Below are 18,842 nucleotides of genomic sequence, written 5' to 3'. Positions count from 1 at the left end.
GGGATCACAGCTAGAACAGCTTAATTATGTTGTCTGTTGCACTTCAGACAAACTCAAACTACAGCATAGAGAACAGCAAAAACAAGGTGTCTACTTACAGTTTGTTACAATTTAATGTAAAAAAAATGTAACTACCCGATACCCCAAAAAGCTGATTTACAGAATACTTGGATCTTCCAAGTTTATTGTGGCACTAGTCAGTGTTCACACATGTTGATTTTAGATAGTTGCTTAAACAAAAGTTTTCTAGATTTCAGAATGCACAGATACCGACATCAAGACACATCAGGCATTGTATTTAATGCCCATGTTTGCACAGGTCTGGACTTCAAAATTCTTTTAAAGTGCTACAACCTTATTTTGGTTATGCCAGGCTAAGAAGTGAGCCGGTCAAGGTGCTGTGTATTGCAGCAAGTGTCTCTTCTGCCCGTTAGTTGCTTGAAGATCTTGGAAAGCTGAGCATTACACAGATGTGCTAGTAAATGTGTGTGTCATTTGGGAAAATTCAGAGGTGAAGAAGCACAGATTCAACCCTTGAATGCTCAAAGCACTTTTTCCCTTTATTTTAAGAGCAAAATATTTTATACACAAAAACACACCAGTCTTTTTCCTGTATTTCAACAGACAGAATGCACTAGTTATTCTCAAGATCAGAACCCAGGGGCTAAAAATCCAGACTCAAATGCTAGACCTGAATCAGACTGATGTAAGTCACATTGTTCTCAGGCCAGCCTTGGAACCAGAGTTGGCCTGTAACTTTTTAGCGGTGGTCTAAACTTCATTCAGTGAGTATGTTTGGCAGCCTTTGATAATCAGGTACTTGAGTACTAGCTCAATGGTTTAGAAACCAGAAATTAGTACACCGTTACTGGTGAAAATCCAAGTAACCTCATATTTAGCCTTCATTTAAAAAACAAAAACAACAGAGCATCTGCTCTTAATAGGGAGACAGTCTTGTTCTCTGCTCACAGTCCTATACTGTTTTTCCCCCTGTTATGTTAGGTCTTAGGAGTCCTGCAGATGCTGTGTATGGCAGTGAGGCTGAGAGGTTCATTCGTCCTCTGAACCACCAACATATTGACAGACAGCATCATAATCCAGTGACAGCAGCTTCTCCTCATCCTGCTGGAGCTGCACCAGAGCACGGCTCTGTTCCTTGTCTCGACGTAATATGTGGCCCACCTAATGGGAGAGAGAAAAATTAGTTAATAGATTGCTTTCAAAGGTCTCTAGGGAAAAGGCACAGTCATGCATAGTGGGATGAGGAACCTCTGAACCAGCCAATGTTGCTGATCTTCAAATTCTCATCAACCCTAACCAGAATCACTGATTGTTAGGATTGGTTGTAAGCGTTCCATTTTTTTTTTCTTTTCTTTTAGGACTACACCTCCCATCACTCCTGTAGCGCGCCCGCCCCCACTGGAAACCACATAGTCCTCATCCTGGACAGATATATTTTTCTTTCTATACACATTGTATACATCTGCCTATATTGTGCCAAGATATATTATAGCCTTCTTTTTCTTGTTTTTAAAATTTACACGTTAAATACATTTAAAGAATACATTTATATTGCATGCTTACAGTGAAATTTGATCATTACATTTCAGTGCTGTTTCTCTTCATGCCATGGCATTTGTATGTCCAGATCTCATCAACTGGTACAGTTCACGGGAACCTCTCATTCAATTGTACTAAAAGACGTTTGTTCCAGTCTGCAAAAGTTTGTCTATCCCCTGCAAATTCCCAGACCTCTAATCCTTTCATGAAGTAGAGTGGTGTCATTGTGTACTTTATAGACATTACACAAGGCAACTCCAGAGCAGGGAAACAAGAAACAAACACGTTCAACCACAGTACAGAGATGTTGGCTTCATGCTCAGCTGGAGAACCTGTGACATCTAGATATTAATGTACAGTGGTGCCTCGCACAACGATTGCTTCATACAACGATGAATTCACACAGCAGTGGGTTTCTTTGAGGAATTTCCCTCATCGTTTAACCATGTTCTCTATGGCGGAATTTCACTTAACGATGTCCCTTTTTCGCTCCTGTAAAAGTGTTTTAAACTGTTAGAAACCTGTTTTAAATGCTTGCAATCGTTAGCCCACCTCCTGAAACCTACGCAAACTTAATTTGGTGTTGTTCTGAGTCTTCGTTAATTTTTGGTGATTTTTTTCTCTCTCATTGAAAAGCATTGGACGGACGGTCCAATGCTTTTCAATGAGAGAGAAAAACAATCACCAAAAATTAACGACGACTCAGAACAACACCAAATTAAGTTCGCATAGGTTTCAGGAGGTGGGCTAATGATTGCAAGCATTAATCTGTTCCAATTGGAATGGATTAACTGGTTTTCAATGCATTCCTATGGGAAATGGTGTTTCACTTAACGATGTTTTCACATAACGATTTTTTTATGGAACCAATTAACATCGTTAAACGAGGCACCACTGTACTACTACTCCCACAATCCATTAATGTTAGCTAGGGGTTGATGGGAACTGGAATCCAGCAACATCTGGAGAAGCAAAGAGTCTCTTGCTCTGGCTCCAGGCCTACTTTTGTTGCAATATCTTCTGGGCTAAAGGAGAACAGGTGGAAAACTACATATGTCATGCTGAAACATTAATGTAATCTACATATCGCTTATGCAGGGATGTCAAAAGGAATTATGTCTTGCAGTCCTTGTCTGTATGCCCATGTTATAGTTTCTATCTTTGAAAACTGCATATTTTCTTTTGACTTGCTCTCTGCCAATCCAGTCATCCCCTGCTACCTCACACATTTGATTTGCATCTATTTGTACCAAGAGCCGCATTTGAATTTTTAGTGTAATGCAGTCACATTTGACGACAAATGCTTGAAAACCTCAAGTTCCTCCCCACAATTTGGCACATTGAACTGGCTGCACCATTACCTCTCCAAGGTACTTTGAACAAGTGTTCTGCTATCAGACACATGCCATGACTCTCATGCAAATTGAACATTAGGTTCACTCTCCTCTCACATTAAGGAGCCAGATATCAAGCCATAATGAGCTCTAACTCACCTGGCCAGAATGCTCCCCCAGTACCACCATGACCTGGTTCGAATCGCTTCGAGGAATAATTGTCTCCAACATGGATTCATGGATCCCTATGGAAGAGATAATAATAAGTGACTACAATGAGATGCAGCTCAACCTGAACCCTTTGCTACTCCCTAAATTCCCCTTTCTTGATGGAAGCCACACTGGGTAATCTCCTTTGGACATCCTCCCCACATAATCATAACTAAAGCTGAAGGCATGGACATTGTGGGAATCTCCTTACCCTCCTTTAGAAGGTTCACTAAGCAGACGTTTGCACCTTTAACTCTCCTGTACTTGAAAATGAGGAGAAATTTCTCCTGAGGTGGAAAAACCTCCAGCCCTTGGAGAATGCCCTCAACCCTTTGCCCATACACATGGGCTCCTTTGGTCACATTTTGGGTTCTTCCTGAATAGATCTAGGACCACAACAGGGCTTTTACTTTTTTGGGTATCGGGGAAAGGCTCCTAAAACAGTTTTTGGGAGGATGTGGTAAAATGACTTCTCAGAGGCTCTAGAAGGCAGGAACACTCCTAGGTGGGAAAATCTGGGGTGCTTACTCAGTTCTACGCTAATTATGCAGAGATTGTCTCAAAACTAAAGGAAGGCCAGTATGAAGCAGCAGCACACTCACCATCTAGAATCCGACCCTCTTCTGTTCGGCACACACACGAGTCTGGCTTGAGCACATCTTCAATCACCATCTAGGGACGAAGGGCAATACATGGTTTCATGTCATTTTGCCTCCATGCAGAGGGTACAGTTCAACCTGGATATACTGGAAATTTTAATGAGGTGGATGTGAAGTCATTGAATTGTCTCTCAACAGAGAAACAATAATTCACAGTCTGAAACTGCACAGACCTCTCCCAGGACAGACCACCTCAGTTTTTAACTCGGAGAGCCACTTTGCTTGACAGCATTGAGGTTTTGCTTTCTCAAAGAGCTTCCTTCCTTCTGAGGTGGAGGAGAAATTTGGACAAGATACTTTAGAAGTGGATTGCTTCCAAACCACTAAGTCCTCAGTTGAAATATGCCAGAGGCACGGCCTTGAGAAGAGCCTCCACTACCTCATGACAGTAAACTTTAGGCACTAGCAAACAAGGTCCAATTAATACACGGCAGCAGCAACACAGGTACTTAATTTGGGATGCAACAGGTCTACGTGGAGAAAAATCAAATGAGGCTAGGATGACTGCCCCAAGCAACCACCCATATATCTGCTGACATACAAGAATGAGACTGAAGTAAACTGATATTAGGCCTATACAGATCCTCTGTGCTCTTTAGAGTACCTTGCCCCCTCTGCAGATAGCAGAAACAGAAATACTGCATGGTGTGTGACTGTATATGCAAGCCAAATAGACAATGCAATATTCTTCATGTTGCATTAGTCCTGCTTATCTCTCCCTTTCCACCAAGCCCACAAATACATTGCCTAGACTACCTCCCATCATCCCTGACCAGGGGGGTCAAGCTAGCTGAAGAGATCTGTAGCTGAAAAACATTAGAAGGGCATAGTAGTCTAGACAAAGCTGGTTTAGATTGGTCTGTTGCTTCTTGTGTAAAGTGCAATGATAATGCTAGAGAATTAAAACAGGGACTGAGAAAAGTTACTTTTTTTGAACTATAGTTCCGATTGGCCCTGCTAGTTGGGAGATTCTCCTTTTTTAAAATTGAGTCTTGAACATAAATGACTGTGAATCACAGTGCAGACAGATTAACAGATGGTGAAAAAAAAATAACAGCTCTAAGTACCTTAGTATTGTAATATTTGCCCCCCTTGTAGAGCTTATCCACAAAGCGAACCCGCAAGTCCCGCCGCAGCCAGTGAGGAGTTCTAGAAGAGGAATGGCTGCTGCCCTCACGCTTGCTCTGCTTTCCAGCACTTTCATCTCTGTAGGCAGAACAAACCAAGAGGTAAAGGTTCAGTAATGATAGGATACTTTGGAGGTCACTCATTCCTAGGGTCACCATAAGTCAGAACAGATGTGATAGCACATAACAGCGAGTGGGTGGGTGACACGAGAGATGAACTTTCCTTTAAAGCAGTGGTTCCTAACCTTGGGTCCCCAGATATTCTTGGACTAAAACTCCTGAAGCTGTCCTGGCCCGGATTTCTGGGAGAAGTAGTCCAAGAACATCTGGGACCGAAGGTTGGGAATCACTGCTCTAAATGATAACCCAGTTACGTTGAAATTAAAAATTCAGCAAGATTTTCGAAGCTTCTGGTCCAGATATAGAGGAAATGTCAAAACATGGGAGAAAACTCATAGGAACATCACTCTTCCATTTCTGCTGGCTTAAAGAGTTCATCAGATGCTAGTGTAGCAAACTAGATAAGAAACTGAGCTACAGATCAAGAAGCTCCTTGTTCAAAGCTTAGCCATACTGAGATCTTGGCATTGGGTAGCATTAGGCAACTTCATCTGTTAACCACAATGTAGTAAGAGCAACAATAACCAATTTACCTTACATGTTATTTTTAGGGTTACAGTTGAATTATCCATGTGAAACAGTGCCAACTTGAAAGCATGAAACGAAGAACAAGCAGCATCCTGAAATAAGGGCCTACCCTGGACCTTTCCCTGAAATGTATAGTGAGTTGCACCACTACTAACTAAATCTACAGCCACCACCAAAATGCAATGGAAAAAGCAGCATCCCTCTGTGCCACAAAGGAATCCTGGAGTGTCTACCTGCATCATAAAAAGCCTTGGGAGGTCACAGAGCGGAGCATCTATTGCCCTTTTGGAAGCAGCAGGGAAAGGGAGAATGCCACTGTAATTTATTTATTTATTTGATTTATACCACGCCTATCTGGTCCGAAAGGGGGGTGGCCACAGATTCTTCAGCAACACGTATGGTGTAGGACCCACAAAAGATGTGTCATAGATACATGAGACCCATCCCTGCATGATCCAAGTGTTAAATATGGAGTATGATTTAGCAGATGCTATTACTCAGATGGCACAGTATCTATCCAGATATTTTTACAAAGCCTGGAGCACACATCAGGGAGGGGGGGGAACGGGAGGGGGGACTGCTTAAAAAGGTATTGGACAGTGAACTTCAGGGCATTTCTTTCCAGATTCATTAATAGCACTATAGCAGCCACTAAGCACATGCTAAGCAACTACTGTCACTTCCAAGCACCCTAAAACAAACAGTGTGTGCTGTGAAACCAGACTGCCACCTTGACTGCTTTACCTAATCTGCCAACTCCTTGCAGCAAAGTTACACAGACAGCAGTTCTGGCGGAAATCCCCGCACAGCAGGTACATAGGCTTTATGGCAGATCTAGCCTGGATGTAGCCACTAGCAAGGGGGCTATTAGCAGAGTTGCCAAACACAGAACGGTCAGCAGCACGCTTGGCTAACGCCACCTGTTTCACAAGCATATTACCGGTCTGTGCCTGCTGGATGTTTCCTCTTCTTGTCTCTGTCCCCCTTTTTGTCTTCTGATAGTCTGTTATCTGAGTCAAGCTTGCTCCCGTTCCGCTGCGCTGCTTCTTTCTCTTTGTGGGCCTTGCTGAGGCGGCCTGTGAATACACAAGCCAAGAAAGACAGGATGACTCTTGGCCTAGGGTGCAGTCAAAGGCTTTCTACAATTTTCAAACCGATCCCCAAAAGCACGATGGATAGATTCTTATTTATCTGACTTGAAGACTAATGGCAGAAATCTGTACCACTGTCCTCTTGCCGCAGTGGCTAAACTGCAATACTGCAGTAAAGACTCTGCTTACGACCCGAGTTCAGTCCTGGACTCAGGTAGACAGCTCCAGGTTGACCCATCCTTCCATCCTTCTTGGGCTGGTAAACTGAGTACCCAGCTCGGGGGGGGGGGGGGACGTAGCCTGCATAATCAAATTGTCAACTACCCAGAGGCTGGTTTAATCAAAATGGGGCAATATATTAGCATAACACTTCACTTTTTGATTTCCTTTATCCAACAATTCCCAAAAACGAAAATGGGAGATAGCAATACTTCTTGGATTTTTGTGATTTCACGGGGGAAAAAAAGCCGTCACTTACTAAGATCTTTGGCAAGCTTATCATATTCCTTCTGCGTCACAGGTCGAACGCCATGCTGACTTACAGTCACTGTTTTCCCACCAATGGCCAATTTCACCATGATACGAGCATTATCTCCATCTACGCCTTCAATCTGAGGAAGACAAGGGGCCAATGCTCAGTGACTGCAAGGAAGCAAGATGAAAGTCAAAAAATGGCAAGGGACAGAGTTCCTGTAACTGCTTCAAAGACAACCTGTAACAATGGCAAATAAAGCAACGACTCTACTACAAACCAGAGACACTGCTGCTTGACATGATCAATCAATTTTCTGTAGTAGGAAAAGAAGGATATTCTGAATAATGGGATGAACAAACTACTCTTCAGGGCATCATTCTCCAATACAAAAAAAATAGCAGTTCCCATAAGAAATCCTTGAAAAAAGGACATCCTCAGCAGTGGGTCATCACTTTCATTGTTCAGGACATCTTCCTCTACTATAGAAAAATGGTTCAACTATCACATATTGCCTTACTTCCAAGAAAAATAGGATGCATTGAGGTTTTCAGAATAGTTTATGAACTCAAAAACTACAGTTCCCAGAATACATTGGGTGAACCTCATATGAAGAATTTACAAATTGTGATCTCCTCTCAGAGTAGCAAAAAATACATGCCAATATGAATAATAACATATGGTGTGGCTTAATGTCACAGGCCACTTCCATTTTTTAAAAAAAAGCACCAAGAAGTTTCCAGAGTAGGAATGATGAACCAGAGACTGTATCAGGCTTGTGAACCCTGCCTCTTCCTAGGGAAGTCACAAAATCTTGCAAAATCAGATCTACCAGTCTCCAAACTGTCCATTAGTAAGATCATCCGATCTATCATGCAAAGAGAAATACTAGATTCCTTCTTTTCCTTCTGATTCAGTCAAAATGTGCATATACTGAATGTGGAGATCCAGGATAGGATCCTGACTAACGTTAGGTTATGCCTTCCTTAGTTATTACTCACATGTCCATGAGAAAAACTCCTTCCCACCACATTCACATCCAGAACCCCAAGTATTAGGGTTCTTCTACTGGCCTGAGCAAAAAGTGAAACAAGACCCATTACAATAAAAGAGTAACTCACTTTTCCGTACAGCTCCTTGTGAGGCCCGATCTCAATGAAGACAGCGCCCCCTGCAACCAAGCCCAAAGGTTCATCCTTGCCCTTTGGGGGCTCCTCACCAGGTTTTGGAGGGCGGCGGGGTCCCGAGGGCTGTAACTCCTGGGCTGCCGAACGGTCTGCTCCAAGACCCAAGCCCTTTGGCCGAAGGCGGTTCTCCAGAGGTTTCACGTCCCTGAACAGAAAAGGGGAAAAACAGCATGGACTTCGCTCAGGCTGAGACACAACACTCCACCCATCCTGAACAGAAACCAACACAGCACAAGGGAAAGAGAGCACTAGCTTAGGAATGGAGTCACAGAGGAAGTCACATCATGCTGGGCATCTAACTCCCATAATCTATCCCCACTGGCTGTGCTGGCTAGGAATGAAGGAAGCCGCAGTCCAACAAGATCAGCCCTCAGAGGTAACACAGCCACAACTCACAGTAAAGGAGGAAAGTTTGGAGATTTCTAGAAATGTTATAGGCATAGGAAAAGTTCCTTCTTCACTCTTCCCACACATACACCCAAAAAAAACATGGACAGTTGGGGAAAACGTGAAATGTTATAGCTATATTGCATCAAAGTTGAACTTACTTTGCTGTTTTAGCAACATAAAATATTTCACTTAGAACTAAATGAGCAGGCACAAAATGTACTACAGTATTTAGTATGTTTATGGAATTTAAAAACATTAAAGCTTAACTTGTGAGAAAAAAATATAAATATTGTAAATACACATTTTTTAAAAATCTGTGAACCATTTATAAAATCTGCCAACTGAACATATATGTAGTGGGATGAGGTTCTGGGCCCTTGGGATTCATGCCTGTACAGGTAGAAGAACCGTCAAAGCTTGGACTACAGCTAGTCATCCTATCAGCTGGATAAAACACTTTGCCCATGTATTCTGTTTATCCATTCAATCAAGTGACTTGCCAGAGGATGGCATTTCAGCAGCACCCCAGCTACCTCCTGCCTCTCCAACAGCTGCCTGATGTTTCAGCCAGATAAACTCTATGGCTATACTACCCAAACTTACAGAAGCCTCCCAAAATAGAAGTGTTTGATGATCCTCGGAGAGTTCATGAGGTCTGACCATAGCCAAGGAACACATTCCATAAGCTTACTTCCCTCTTGGGCTGGCATAGGAAAAGGGCTATTAGCCAGGTATTCCCAGCCAAATGCAAGCCAAATGGAAATAAAGTTATCAATTGTGACAATCTGCCACCGAATGTGACAATCACCTCCTTGAGGCACCTACGTTGTGCCCTCACAAAGCCTCCAGTCGTGTTTTCCTTTCACTGCCACCAGTGGATTCCCTCAATCCACAAAATAATGACGTTTGACACTTGTATTGTGAATGCAAACAAAACTTATTAATCTGAAGCCAATTTATTAATCACAGAAGTTCTTCAGATGTACATACTATTCTCTTGCCATGTAATTTCCACCTTCTCTATCTATTTATCTTAACCAGTCTCTAACTCAATCTCTATCTCTTCTGCCTCTGCCTCTGCCTAACTCACTGACTCTCCTGTCTCTGCCTCTCAACCATATTAGCATAGACATGAATAATACATGACTTATACCTAACAAGTAGCATTCACCCTTTGTTAGGTATAAGTCATGTATTATTCATGTCTATGCTAATGTGGTTGAGAGGTGGAGCCAAGAGAGAGGTTAAAAGGCGGAGCCTGAGAGGAGGAGAATCCCTCAGAGTGAGTTGGTGAGAGAGAGTTAGTCAGAGTCAGAGAGTTAGGCAGAGGCAGAGGTAATCCACTGGTGGCAGTGAAAGGAAAACATGACTGAAGCCTTTGTAAGGGCAAAAAACGTAGGTGCCTCAAGGAGGTGATCGTCACAATTGGTGCCCAGTGGCGGGATCTGAAAGAATCCAGTCAAGACAGAGTTAAAAGTGAATTTTCTTTGAGTCAAGAGTACCTTTTAGTCAGAGGTCTGTGGTAAAGAAGTGGGTTACCTGCTAGAGCTTTAGTGGTAAAGCTTAGTGGCGGGGCTTCTGATCCCAGATGTGGGGGGGGGGACTAAGATAGGGAATGACTCTGAAGGGAAAATTCCTTTTGAGATTACATCAGGATTTGATCAGACCCAGTGGGCTAGCTTAAAATCCAAGGCTCTGAGTATTAAGGAAGCGCTTGTGGATAAAAAGCAGAAGCCAGGGTCAGAACAGATCTGAGGTGAAAGGAACATAAAAAGCAGTGGCTTTAAAACAGAATTTGTTTTATATTTGGAGGCAAGAAGGTTGTCTCAGACCAAGAAACATCATGGCTGGTGTGGTGCCAGAAAAAGTGTAGCTATCTTTAGCTGCCAAGTGAGAACTACATAGTATCCCAGAAAAACACTGGGAAAAGAAAACAGTTTTAAAAAGTGTTTTTAAAAGAGGCCTGACTAACTCAGCAATAGAAACCAGCTCTTATCAAATAAGTACACATTCTCATGCCAACCAAAAGAATTAGAAAGCTAAGAATGGAGGCAATTGATCTTCAAGAGGCACAAAGTTTACCTCAGGAAGTGGAGGGAAATGGAGACCCTCTAGCGGTGGAACAGGAGGAGACTCATGAGGGTTCCTCAGGGAGAGAAAGTGTTCTAAGCTCCCAAGATTTTGAAAAATGGAAGTTGGAACAGGAATTTAGACTAAAGGAGCTAGCTCTGAAAACCTAATAAGAGGAGCTAGCTCTGAAAAACCAATTAGAGTTAGAAAAAGCCAGAGCTGAGCAAGAGGCCAGACAAATGGCAATTGAGCAGGAAAAAAGACAAATAAAGATGAGCGAAAAAGCTGAGCAAGAGGCCAGACAAATGGCATTTGATCAGGAAAAAAGACTAATAGAGATGAGAGAAAAAGTTGAACAAGAAAACAGACAAATGGAGTTGGAGCTAAAAAAATGGAATTCCAAATGGAAATGAAAAGATTAGAATTGGCTGCTCAAAACAATAATAGTAATAACAATAACTAGTGAGGGAAATCCCTCAAAACTTGACTTAAAGAAATTTTCCCAATATAGAAAAGGAGACTGGTTTGAATCTTTCCTCATATCATTTGAACAGGCTTGCTGGGACTTTAACGTTAAGGATGATGAAAGGATGATGGTTTTGAGATTCCAAATAAGTGGAGATTTAGCTGAGCTGTATTCTCAGATGCCTCTGGAGCAGGCTAGAGATCCTGAAGCATATAGAAAAATAGTATTTTCTAGGTTTGGTATCAATGCAGAACACCTGAGGCGAAAATTTTGTTCCCTGACCAAAAAGCCCGAGGAATCTTATTCTCAGATAGGGGCTATATTTCATCAATGTTTGGACAAATGGATGGAACATGAGAATGTCACTTCTCTTGAGCAAATGAAAAATGTGATTGGGTTGGAACAATTTTATTCTATTTTGCCTGGGGAAATGCGTTATTTAGTTAAGGACAAAAATCCCCAAAATCTATTAGAAGCAGGTGAAACAGTGGATTACATTGGGGAGTTTCGAGTACAGATTCTCTGAGGTAAAATTTTAACAGGCAAAACTGGGACAACCATAAGAACCTCTTTAATAAATATTACCTCAGCAAAGCATCAAGGAAAGAAGGCCAGGGTAGTACGTCACCTAAATTAGCACGGCCTAGTTCTCAGACCCAAATGAACCCTGAGGAAAACTTAAAGTTGAACAGATCTCCTCAGAATGAGCGAAGGACTTATAAACTATGTTATAACTGCAGAGAGTTCGGGCATTATCAGGTAAATTGTATGAAAAATAAGAATAAAAATGGAAAGGATGATAATCAGCCCAAGAAAGTGTACTGTTTAAGACCAGTTGAGGTCACTGAGGGAGGCTGTAACAATGGTAGTTCTGTCTCCATGGCAACCAAGGCTACTGATCTTGAGGAGATACCTGAAGCCGAAATAGTCCATTGTTTTTACATCAAAAATGACAATACTTTTCTTATAAACGCTGGTGAAGAGATAGTAGTGGATGGAAAGAAGTACATTGCTCTACGGGACACAGGTTCTCACATTTCCATCGCCCATTCAGATCTGATAGCTCAGGACAACATAATTTCAGGCAGAACTATGACCCTAAAAGGAATTGGGAAGGAAACTGTGGTGTCGGAAGTATCAAAGGTTCAAGTAACTTATAGGAATTGGTCTGGAAAGTGGCAAGTGGCCATTTCAGATGAAATACCCATAGGGACCATCGTAAAGCGATCGCTTTTGCAATCGCAAAAACTCCATCGCTAAGCGATTTTGTCGTTCAATGGAGCGATCGCTAAGCAAGGCACCACTGTAAATTGCTTGTGGCAGGGTCGGAACCTATAAAATTGTTGCAGCAGCACTGGAGTGCTAATTAGCTCTGCAGCTGGAAAAGGCCGCCTTAAAACCTTGCAAGGCAAACCCCTACCTAGCGTATCTATGAATGAAGAAAGAGAATCGGGTAACACGCTCAGTGCATCTAAAACAAACCAATCATTTAAGATTGCACTTAAAAGACACTTGCCTGAGAATCTTAAAGTGACCCATGATAGTGGTTCCCCACAGAGGGAAAACTTTGCAAAAAAAGTACCTGCGGGTAAATTTGTGAGTGAGGAGGAAGGCATAAGTCCTGACATTTCAATGAAGAACACATCCAGGAATGTTCAGGACAAGGAGAGGGAACTGCCTACCCTTTCTCCAGCTGATAAGGTGAAGCCCTGAGCCAGAAAGAAAGCAGGCTTCACTAAGAAACGGCAAGCAGAGGACTTCCAGTGGACATCAGAGGGCCTGATGACTGCTAGTCGACCAAAAAGAACACAGAAGGAGGAGCCAGAGATCATCAGATGGACCGAGTGCCAGCAGTCGTTTGACCAGCTAAAGGAGGCGTTAACAACCAGCCCAGTTCTCAGCACACCTGACTACAACAGGAGTTCGTCATCTTTACTGATGCATCGAACATTGGATTTGTAGAGGTGCAGTGCCAAGCTGATGACAGTGGGATCATGCAAGACTTGGACTTTGTAATCCATGGCATCAGAGGGACACAGAGCGTGGATGCTGGTACTTTGCTTTGAAAACCAAATGACTGATGGGGGGGATAAACGAAATTGGTAATGGATAACAAATGTTCTGGTTGTGATTAGTGATGAAAGATTGAATATTGATGGACTGAGACGTGGAGAAGGATGCAAGGACTTCTAAAATAAACTGAAATGGACTATTGATTAACTGTTTAATTATCTATGTAAAATTTTCATGAAAACGTGTTTCTGTAGGATTGCAAAATTAAATGTAGTAAGTGCCCACCAAAAGGTAAAGTATATTATTGAATTGTATTGGAATGTGTAAAGTGAGAAGATATTGTATTACAGATATGATATTGCATTGTTTGCAAAATTGTGCCAGAGGGTAAGTAGCTATTATGCAATTCTATGTGTTTGTTTAGGATGAAAAATGTGTTTCCCCTCCCAAACAAACATATTTAAGCGGGGGAGGTCTGTAGTGTTCACCCTTTGTTAGGTATAAGTCATGTATTATTCATGTCTATGCTAATATGGTTGAGAGGTGGAGCCAAGAGAGAGGTTAAAAGGCGGAGCCTGAGAGGAGGAGAATCAGAGTGAGTTGGTGAGAGAGAGTTAGTCAGAGTGAGAGAGTCAGTGAGAGTTAGTCAGAAGAGATATAGAGTTAGAGACTGGTTAAGATAAATAGAGAAGGTGGAAATTATATGGCAAGAGAATAGTATGTACATCTGAAGAACTTCTGTGATTAATAAATTGGCTTCACTTTAATAAATAAGTTTTGTTTGCATTCACAATACAAGTGTCTGATCAAACGTTATTATTTTGTGGATTGAGGGAATCCACTGGTGGCAGTGAAAGGAAAATACGACTGGAGGCTTTGTGAGGGCACAAAATGTAGGTGCCTCAAGGAGATGATCGTCACAGCGAGGTATTCCCAGCCAATTGCAAGCCAAATGGAAAAAAGCTATCCTCTAACTATGTGTGAACTGTGTCTACTCTTCTCCTCTGATGAATGCCCAGGTTTTGGTTTCAGTGTCCCCAATACCCATCACTACCTGGCTGACAATACAGCCAGTAGGGAGGGATGCTGGAAGTTGTGGCCCTGAAACATCTGGAGAACTGCTCACTCCGTTAGGTCTTTATGAGACTTAAACTATTCCTTAATGCCAGCTATCAAAATATACTTTCCATGTAATCTTTATATTCTTCCCAAAAATGCTGAAGTTCCCATCTATCAGTTACCAAGGAAAGGGGACTTCCATGGTGGGTATCAAATCACCCCAAATCCTGCACCCTATATCCTCATGGAATCTGACTCACGATTTAAAAATTTCTGCTCTAGTAATATGATCCCCAGGGCTTGAGGTTGAAATCCAGATCCTCTAAGTAAGTCATCCACCAGTTCACAGAGCACCCCTGGGCAAGTGGCTTTCAACTTCAGTTCCCCAATTATAAAAGAGGAATATTAACAAAGCTCTGTCATATTATCAGGATTAATAAAAATAAGGACTCTGTGTCTGGAAAACCCTGAAAAGATCGTAAGTCAGAACTGACTTGATGATACATGAATAAACATAGGGTACAAAATACAAAGATGGGTGCAATAACTATCCGAATCCCAGCACCTCCTTACCCACTTTCCTCTCCTTTCTCTTGATTCACCCATTACTGGAATCAAGGCAGTGACTCCCTGAACCAACAGCCAGGGGGTTTTGCTTCTGCTTAGACTGCTCCAAGGACAAAAGCGTACATACGATTTATAACTAAATATATTAAACTGTGCTGGTACAGTAAGGTAGGACCTTCCACTTCTGCAAGCATTGCCCTTAGAGAAGCAAAGGTATCTATTCAGAAAATTAACTTGTGCACCGAGGCCTCAGATGCCTCTGCACCAACAGGAAAGACATCAAGCCACTTATGTATTCACTGCCTGAGCAGTTTGGCTCTAACAGGATCATGGCTACAATTACTGTTTCTAAGATGACTCCCTTCACCACCTCAGGACACTTACTGCTTGAAGGTATGCCCAATGCCTTCACCTTCCTTCCAACCCATGCCCTTCAGCATGGCAAGACCATAGGCTTCCACTGGTACCTCTTCATAATCTGTCTCAGTCGACTATGAAGGAAAGAGTAGAGAGAAGGGAAGGGAGGATATGAATCAAGCATTTCTGACCTGGAGTTCCACTGACTGTCCTGGGTGACATACTGTTACTCTTACCGAGTCTGGACGCAGGCTGACATCCACCTTCTCTCCATCCTCATAGCCGTCGGGGACACGGTTCTGCATGAGGAGAGGAATGGAAAAGGCAGGGTCTACCTTGGTGCCACTCTCCCATTGCTCCTGTGACTTCTTGGATTCTGAAAACGAAGGAGACAAACCAGCCAAAGCATAAGCAACTGCCACATAGTGCAGTCTGGAAAAGCTTAGAGTGACAAATTTTTGTTTCCGTGACGAGGCCAATATCTGGAGATAAATAACAGGAAGTGGACTCATGGCATTAACCTCGGGACAGCTGATACCTACAGCATGTTGGCACGCCTTCACACAAGCACACACCAAGGAGTGCATTTCTATGCTTCACCTGAACAGTCACTGTGAATCAGGACACATCTCCATCAAATCCAACTGACCCTCAACTCCGGGTAAATCCACATGAGACAAGGAGGGCTGGAGTGAGAGCAGGACGGATGATGACAGGTAGCAAAAAGTTAATAACTGGTTTGTATGACTGCAAAGATGAAGACCATGGGGCAAGGCCCTGCGTATTTGCACTGAAGGGCTTAACAGCATAAGGGAAAATGCATCAGCAAGAAGGAAAGAAGCAACAAATACTGTAAACAAGGAAAGGAGAAAGGAAAAAATGGGGAATTGTGCAGAGGATACTAATGAGAAGAAACTGGAGAGTCTTTTGGTATGTATCAACAGATTTTGGGACCAAGGGGCAGTCATGGGCTCAGACTGTATTTCCCTCAAAGGAGGGCATGCTGGTTCCTTCTTGTTCCCTCTTTTAGCTCCAGGTAAAATATTTTTTTATGAAAGCATTCTTTTGGCTACTATCTGGCTGCTGAGAAATGAGCAGAATTTATTCATACTCAATGTTAATGTGTTTATCTGTGATTATTATAATGTGTGCTTTCATTTATACCTTTTTAATTCATCATGTAGGACGTGGTGGCACTGCATGTTAAACCGCAGAAGCCTCTGTGCTGTAAGGTCTGTAGATCTTCAGCTGCAAGATCGAATCCACGCGACGGAGTGAACTCCTGTCACCTGTCCTAGCTCCTGCCAACCTAGCGGTTCGAAAGCATGCAAATGCGAGTAGATCAATAGGGACCACCTTGGTGGGAAGGTAACGGCATTACGTGTCTAAGTCGCACTGGCCATGTGACCACGGAAGATTGTCTTCGGACAAATACTGGCTCTATGGCTTGGAAACGGGGAGTCGAACACGACTGGACAAAAACTGTCAAGGGGAACCTTTACCTAATTCATCATGTGAGTTTGGAGGAAAGGCATGCTATCAGTCAATCAAATGAAAATTTATCAAAAGGCCAGTACCTTCTGAACCAGTACTCCCAAACTGCTTTGTATTCCAATAGCAGCCAGACATGTTTCCTGACAATTGTGCTGCCAAAGATTGAGTTTGTAGGACTGAAACTGCTGTTGATGTCTGCATCTCTTCCAAGTCAGAAAATCAGAGTTTGTCATAACAGGAAAAAACAAGAGCTGCAAGGAGGGAAAAGGTTGCAGCTCTAAATGAAAAAGGACGAGTAGGAGTTCCCACCTTCAATGAGTTCTCGGACAGCTTGTGCTTCAACGCCATTGACCTCATCCTGCTCCTTGAGGGGTTCTGGGGCCCCTGGTTTCTTCCATTGGTTTTTCTGGATCAGGGGAATGACAAGCTCTTTTGGTTGTGGAGCTGGCCGGACACTGCAGAGGAAACACAGCACACATCAAACAAAAACATGGGCAGGACTTGCTTATCTATACAAAGATGTGGCTGCTAGAAAAGAATGAAACACTGACAAGTTTCACCTTTATCACACATCTGTTGCCTTTTAGGAAATGACAGGTGAAAGAATTAAAAAATCTGTCTTAAACAAAATGTATGGGCCAATATCCTCCTGCCTAAATGTGAACAGAAGGGCAACTGCATAACTACCCTCCCTTGTTGTGTGACCAACTACTCAACCAATCTTGTAACCGGTATGAGAACTGGTATTCAATGTGGAGCCTGTCAGAGCAGAGGGGATCCTTACACAATTGCTTTTCTGTTCTGTGTTTAAGGGAACAGGATACTGACTACAATCTGTGACTTCAGACGTTGCTAGATTCTTATCAGAACTGGGCCACATTGCCAATAGTGAGTTGTTATTCTAACCAAAATGGGCACTCTGTTTAATTTTACACTATCTTAGATTTGCCATTATAATGTCACCTTTTTTGTGTACAAACATTATCTAGTTAATCAAAGGTATGTTGAGGCCAGAATACTTGCAGACAAACAACATCCCAGAGGTCACAACAACAACACCATCCCAAGATTGTTCACAGATTTAAATATTCTATGGCTTTGCAAATATGCACATATGCCTTAGCAGGCAAACAGAAGTAGGCAAGTTTCACAACTCTTTCCCATCTGTCTGCACACCTTTATATTTTACTCATGAGCCTTAATGAGAGCCCAACAAAGAAGTAATGTCTATAAATCCTCTGCAGGTGACTAACTAGAAACAGGAAATGCATCCACCACACTTAATTAAATGACAAACAACTAATAGCATTGCATGAAGAAAAAGATTAGGCACTGACCTTTATCAAATAACATCACGCCCCACAGAATGCAATGAATGCATCTTAATTACATCGTGATCATTTACTACTCCCCTCGCCCTCCTTCGTGGTCCATCAGGAAGGGCCATTACGGTTTTAAGACCGCCAGAGTTATCTTCTCTGGATCTGTACCGGCAAACCCCCAACATATATAAGTTAATCGTGACGGGATGGTTTGAGCAGCACTTGGGGACAAGCCGAGGTCGTGAATCCATGTCTGCCATGCAAGACTCCCAATCCAGAGCTCCCGTGACTGAAAACATCAACAGTCGACCCAGGAAAGAGCAAAGGTGGAACTCCACCCCTTTCACATATGCTTGCTTTCTACGTGCAAGGATTTGTTGGATGGCCAATCACAAGCAAATGCGTCCAGCCCCACAGCAGGGGCGTCCGATGCTGCCCAAGAGAAGCCCATCCCAACCCCTGGCCCCGAAACAGCCTCCTCGCCGGAGACCCGCCTCCGCCCCCTCCTCGCAGGCACCAGCCAGCCGCCGGGAGAGCAATGAAGCCGCCTCCACACTACGCATGCGCACGCAAAGGCTTCCCTCCCCCCCCCCGTACCTTTGCAACTCCCGGCCCTCCACGGCAGTCAGGAAATCGGGTTCCTGTTTCGGTTCGGCGCCATCCTGCCCGGTCACGAAAAGAAACCGCCTCCGCCCGGTTGTTCGGGTGAAACCAAACGACACCGGAGCAACCGAGGCTGCCGCCGCCTTTCCAGTATCCTCCGCCATTTTCCTTCACTTCCGTGTCCCACCCGCGCTTCCGGCTACGTCATTCCGG

At 43.1% G+C, this 18,842-nt stretch overlaps 1 protein-coding gene across 2 annotated transcripts; it reads right to left on the bottom strand.

Annotated features, from left to right (window-relative positions):
• Positions 1–534: 534 nt before the first annotated feature.
• GPKOW (G-patch domain and KOW motifs) lies at positions 535–18,831 on the bottom strand. 2 transcript variants are annotated; one of them, XM_020797607.3, is made up of 11 exons: positions 18,624–18,831; positions 17,014–17,159; positions 15,447–15,586; positions 15,238–15,344; positions 8,223–8,433; positions 7,108–7,240; positions 6,479–6,614; positions 4,831–4,969; positions 3,707–3,776; positions 3,054–3,139; positions 535–1,182 (listed from the first exon to the last, which is right to left on the bottom strand). In XM_020797607.3, exons 1-11 carry the CDS (start codon positions 18,791–18,793, stop codon positions 1,051–1,053), a joined length of 1,470 nt encoding a protein of 489 aa, XP_020653266.3. In that variant the 5' UTR covers positions 18,794–18,831; the 3' UTR covers positions 535–1,050. The 2 variants fall into 2 exon arrangements, with proteins under 2 accessions (XP_020653266.3, XP_020653267.3); XM_020797608.3 differs by having other exon boundaries at positions 16,788–17,159; positions 18,624–18,815.
• Positions 18,832–18,842: the final 11 nt, after the last annotated feature.

This window comes from Pogona vitticeps, chromosome 2 (assembly GCF_051106095.1).
Source record: "Pogona vitticeps strain Pit_001003342236 chromosome 2, PviZW2.1, whole genome shotgun sequence".
Classification (NCBI taxonomy): domain Eukaryota; kingdom Metazoa; phylum Chordata; class Lepidosauria; order Squamata; family Agamidae; genus Pogona; species Pogona vitticeps.
The sequence above is the reverse complement of the archived record's forward strand: the minus strand, read 5'-3'. Positions and strand labels throughout refer to the sequence as shown.

Coding starts and splice junctions, on each gene's coding strand:
- GPKOW (XM_020797607.3), bottom strand. CDS start 18,793: ATGGCGGAGGATACTGGAAAGGCGGCGGCAGCCTCGGTTGCTCCGGTG. Junction 15,587..17,013: donor TGTCCGAGAACTCATTGAAG/GTGGGAACTCCT, acceptor CTTCGTTTTCAG/AATCCAAGAAGTCACAGGAG. Junction 1,183..3,053: donor TGGGGGAGCATTCTGGCCAG/GTGAGTTAGAGC, acceptor CTCTCCCATTAG/GTGGGCCACATATTACGTCG.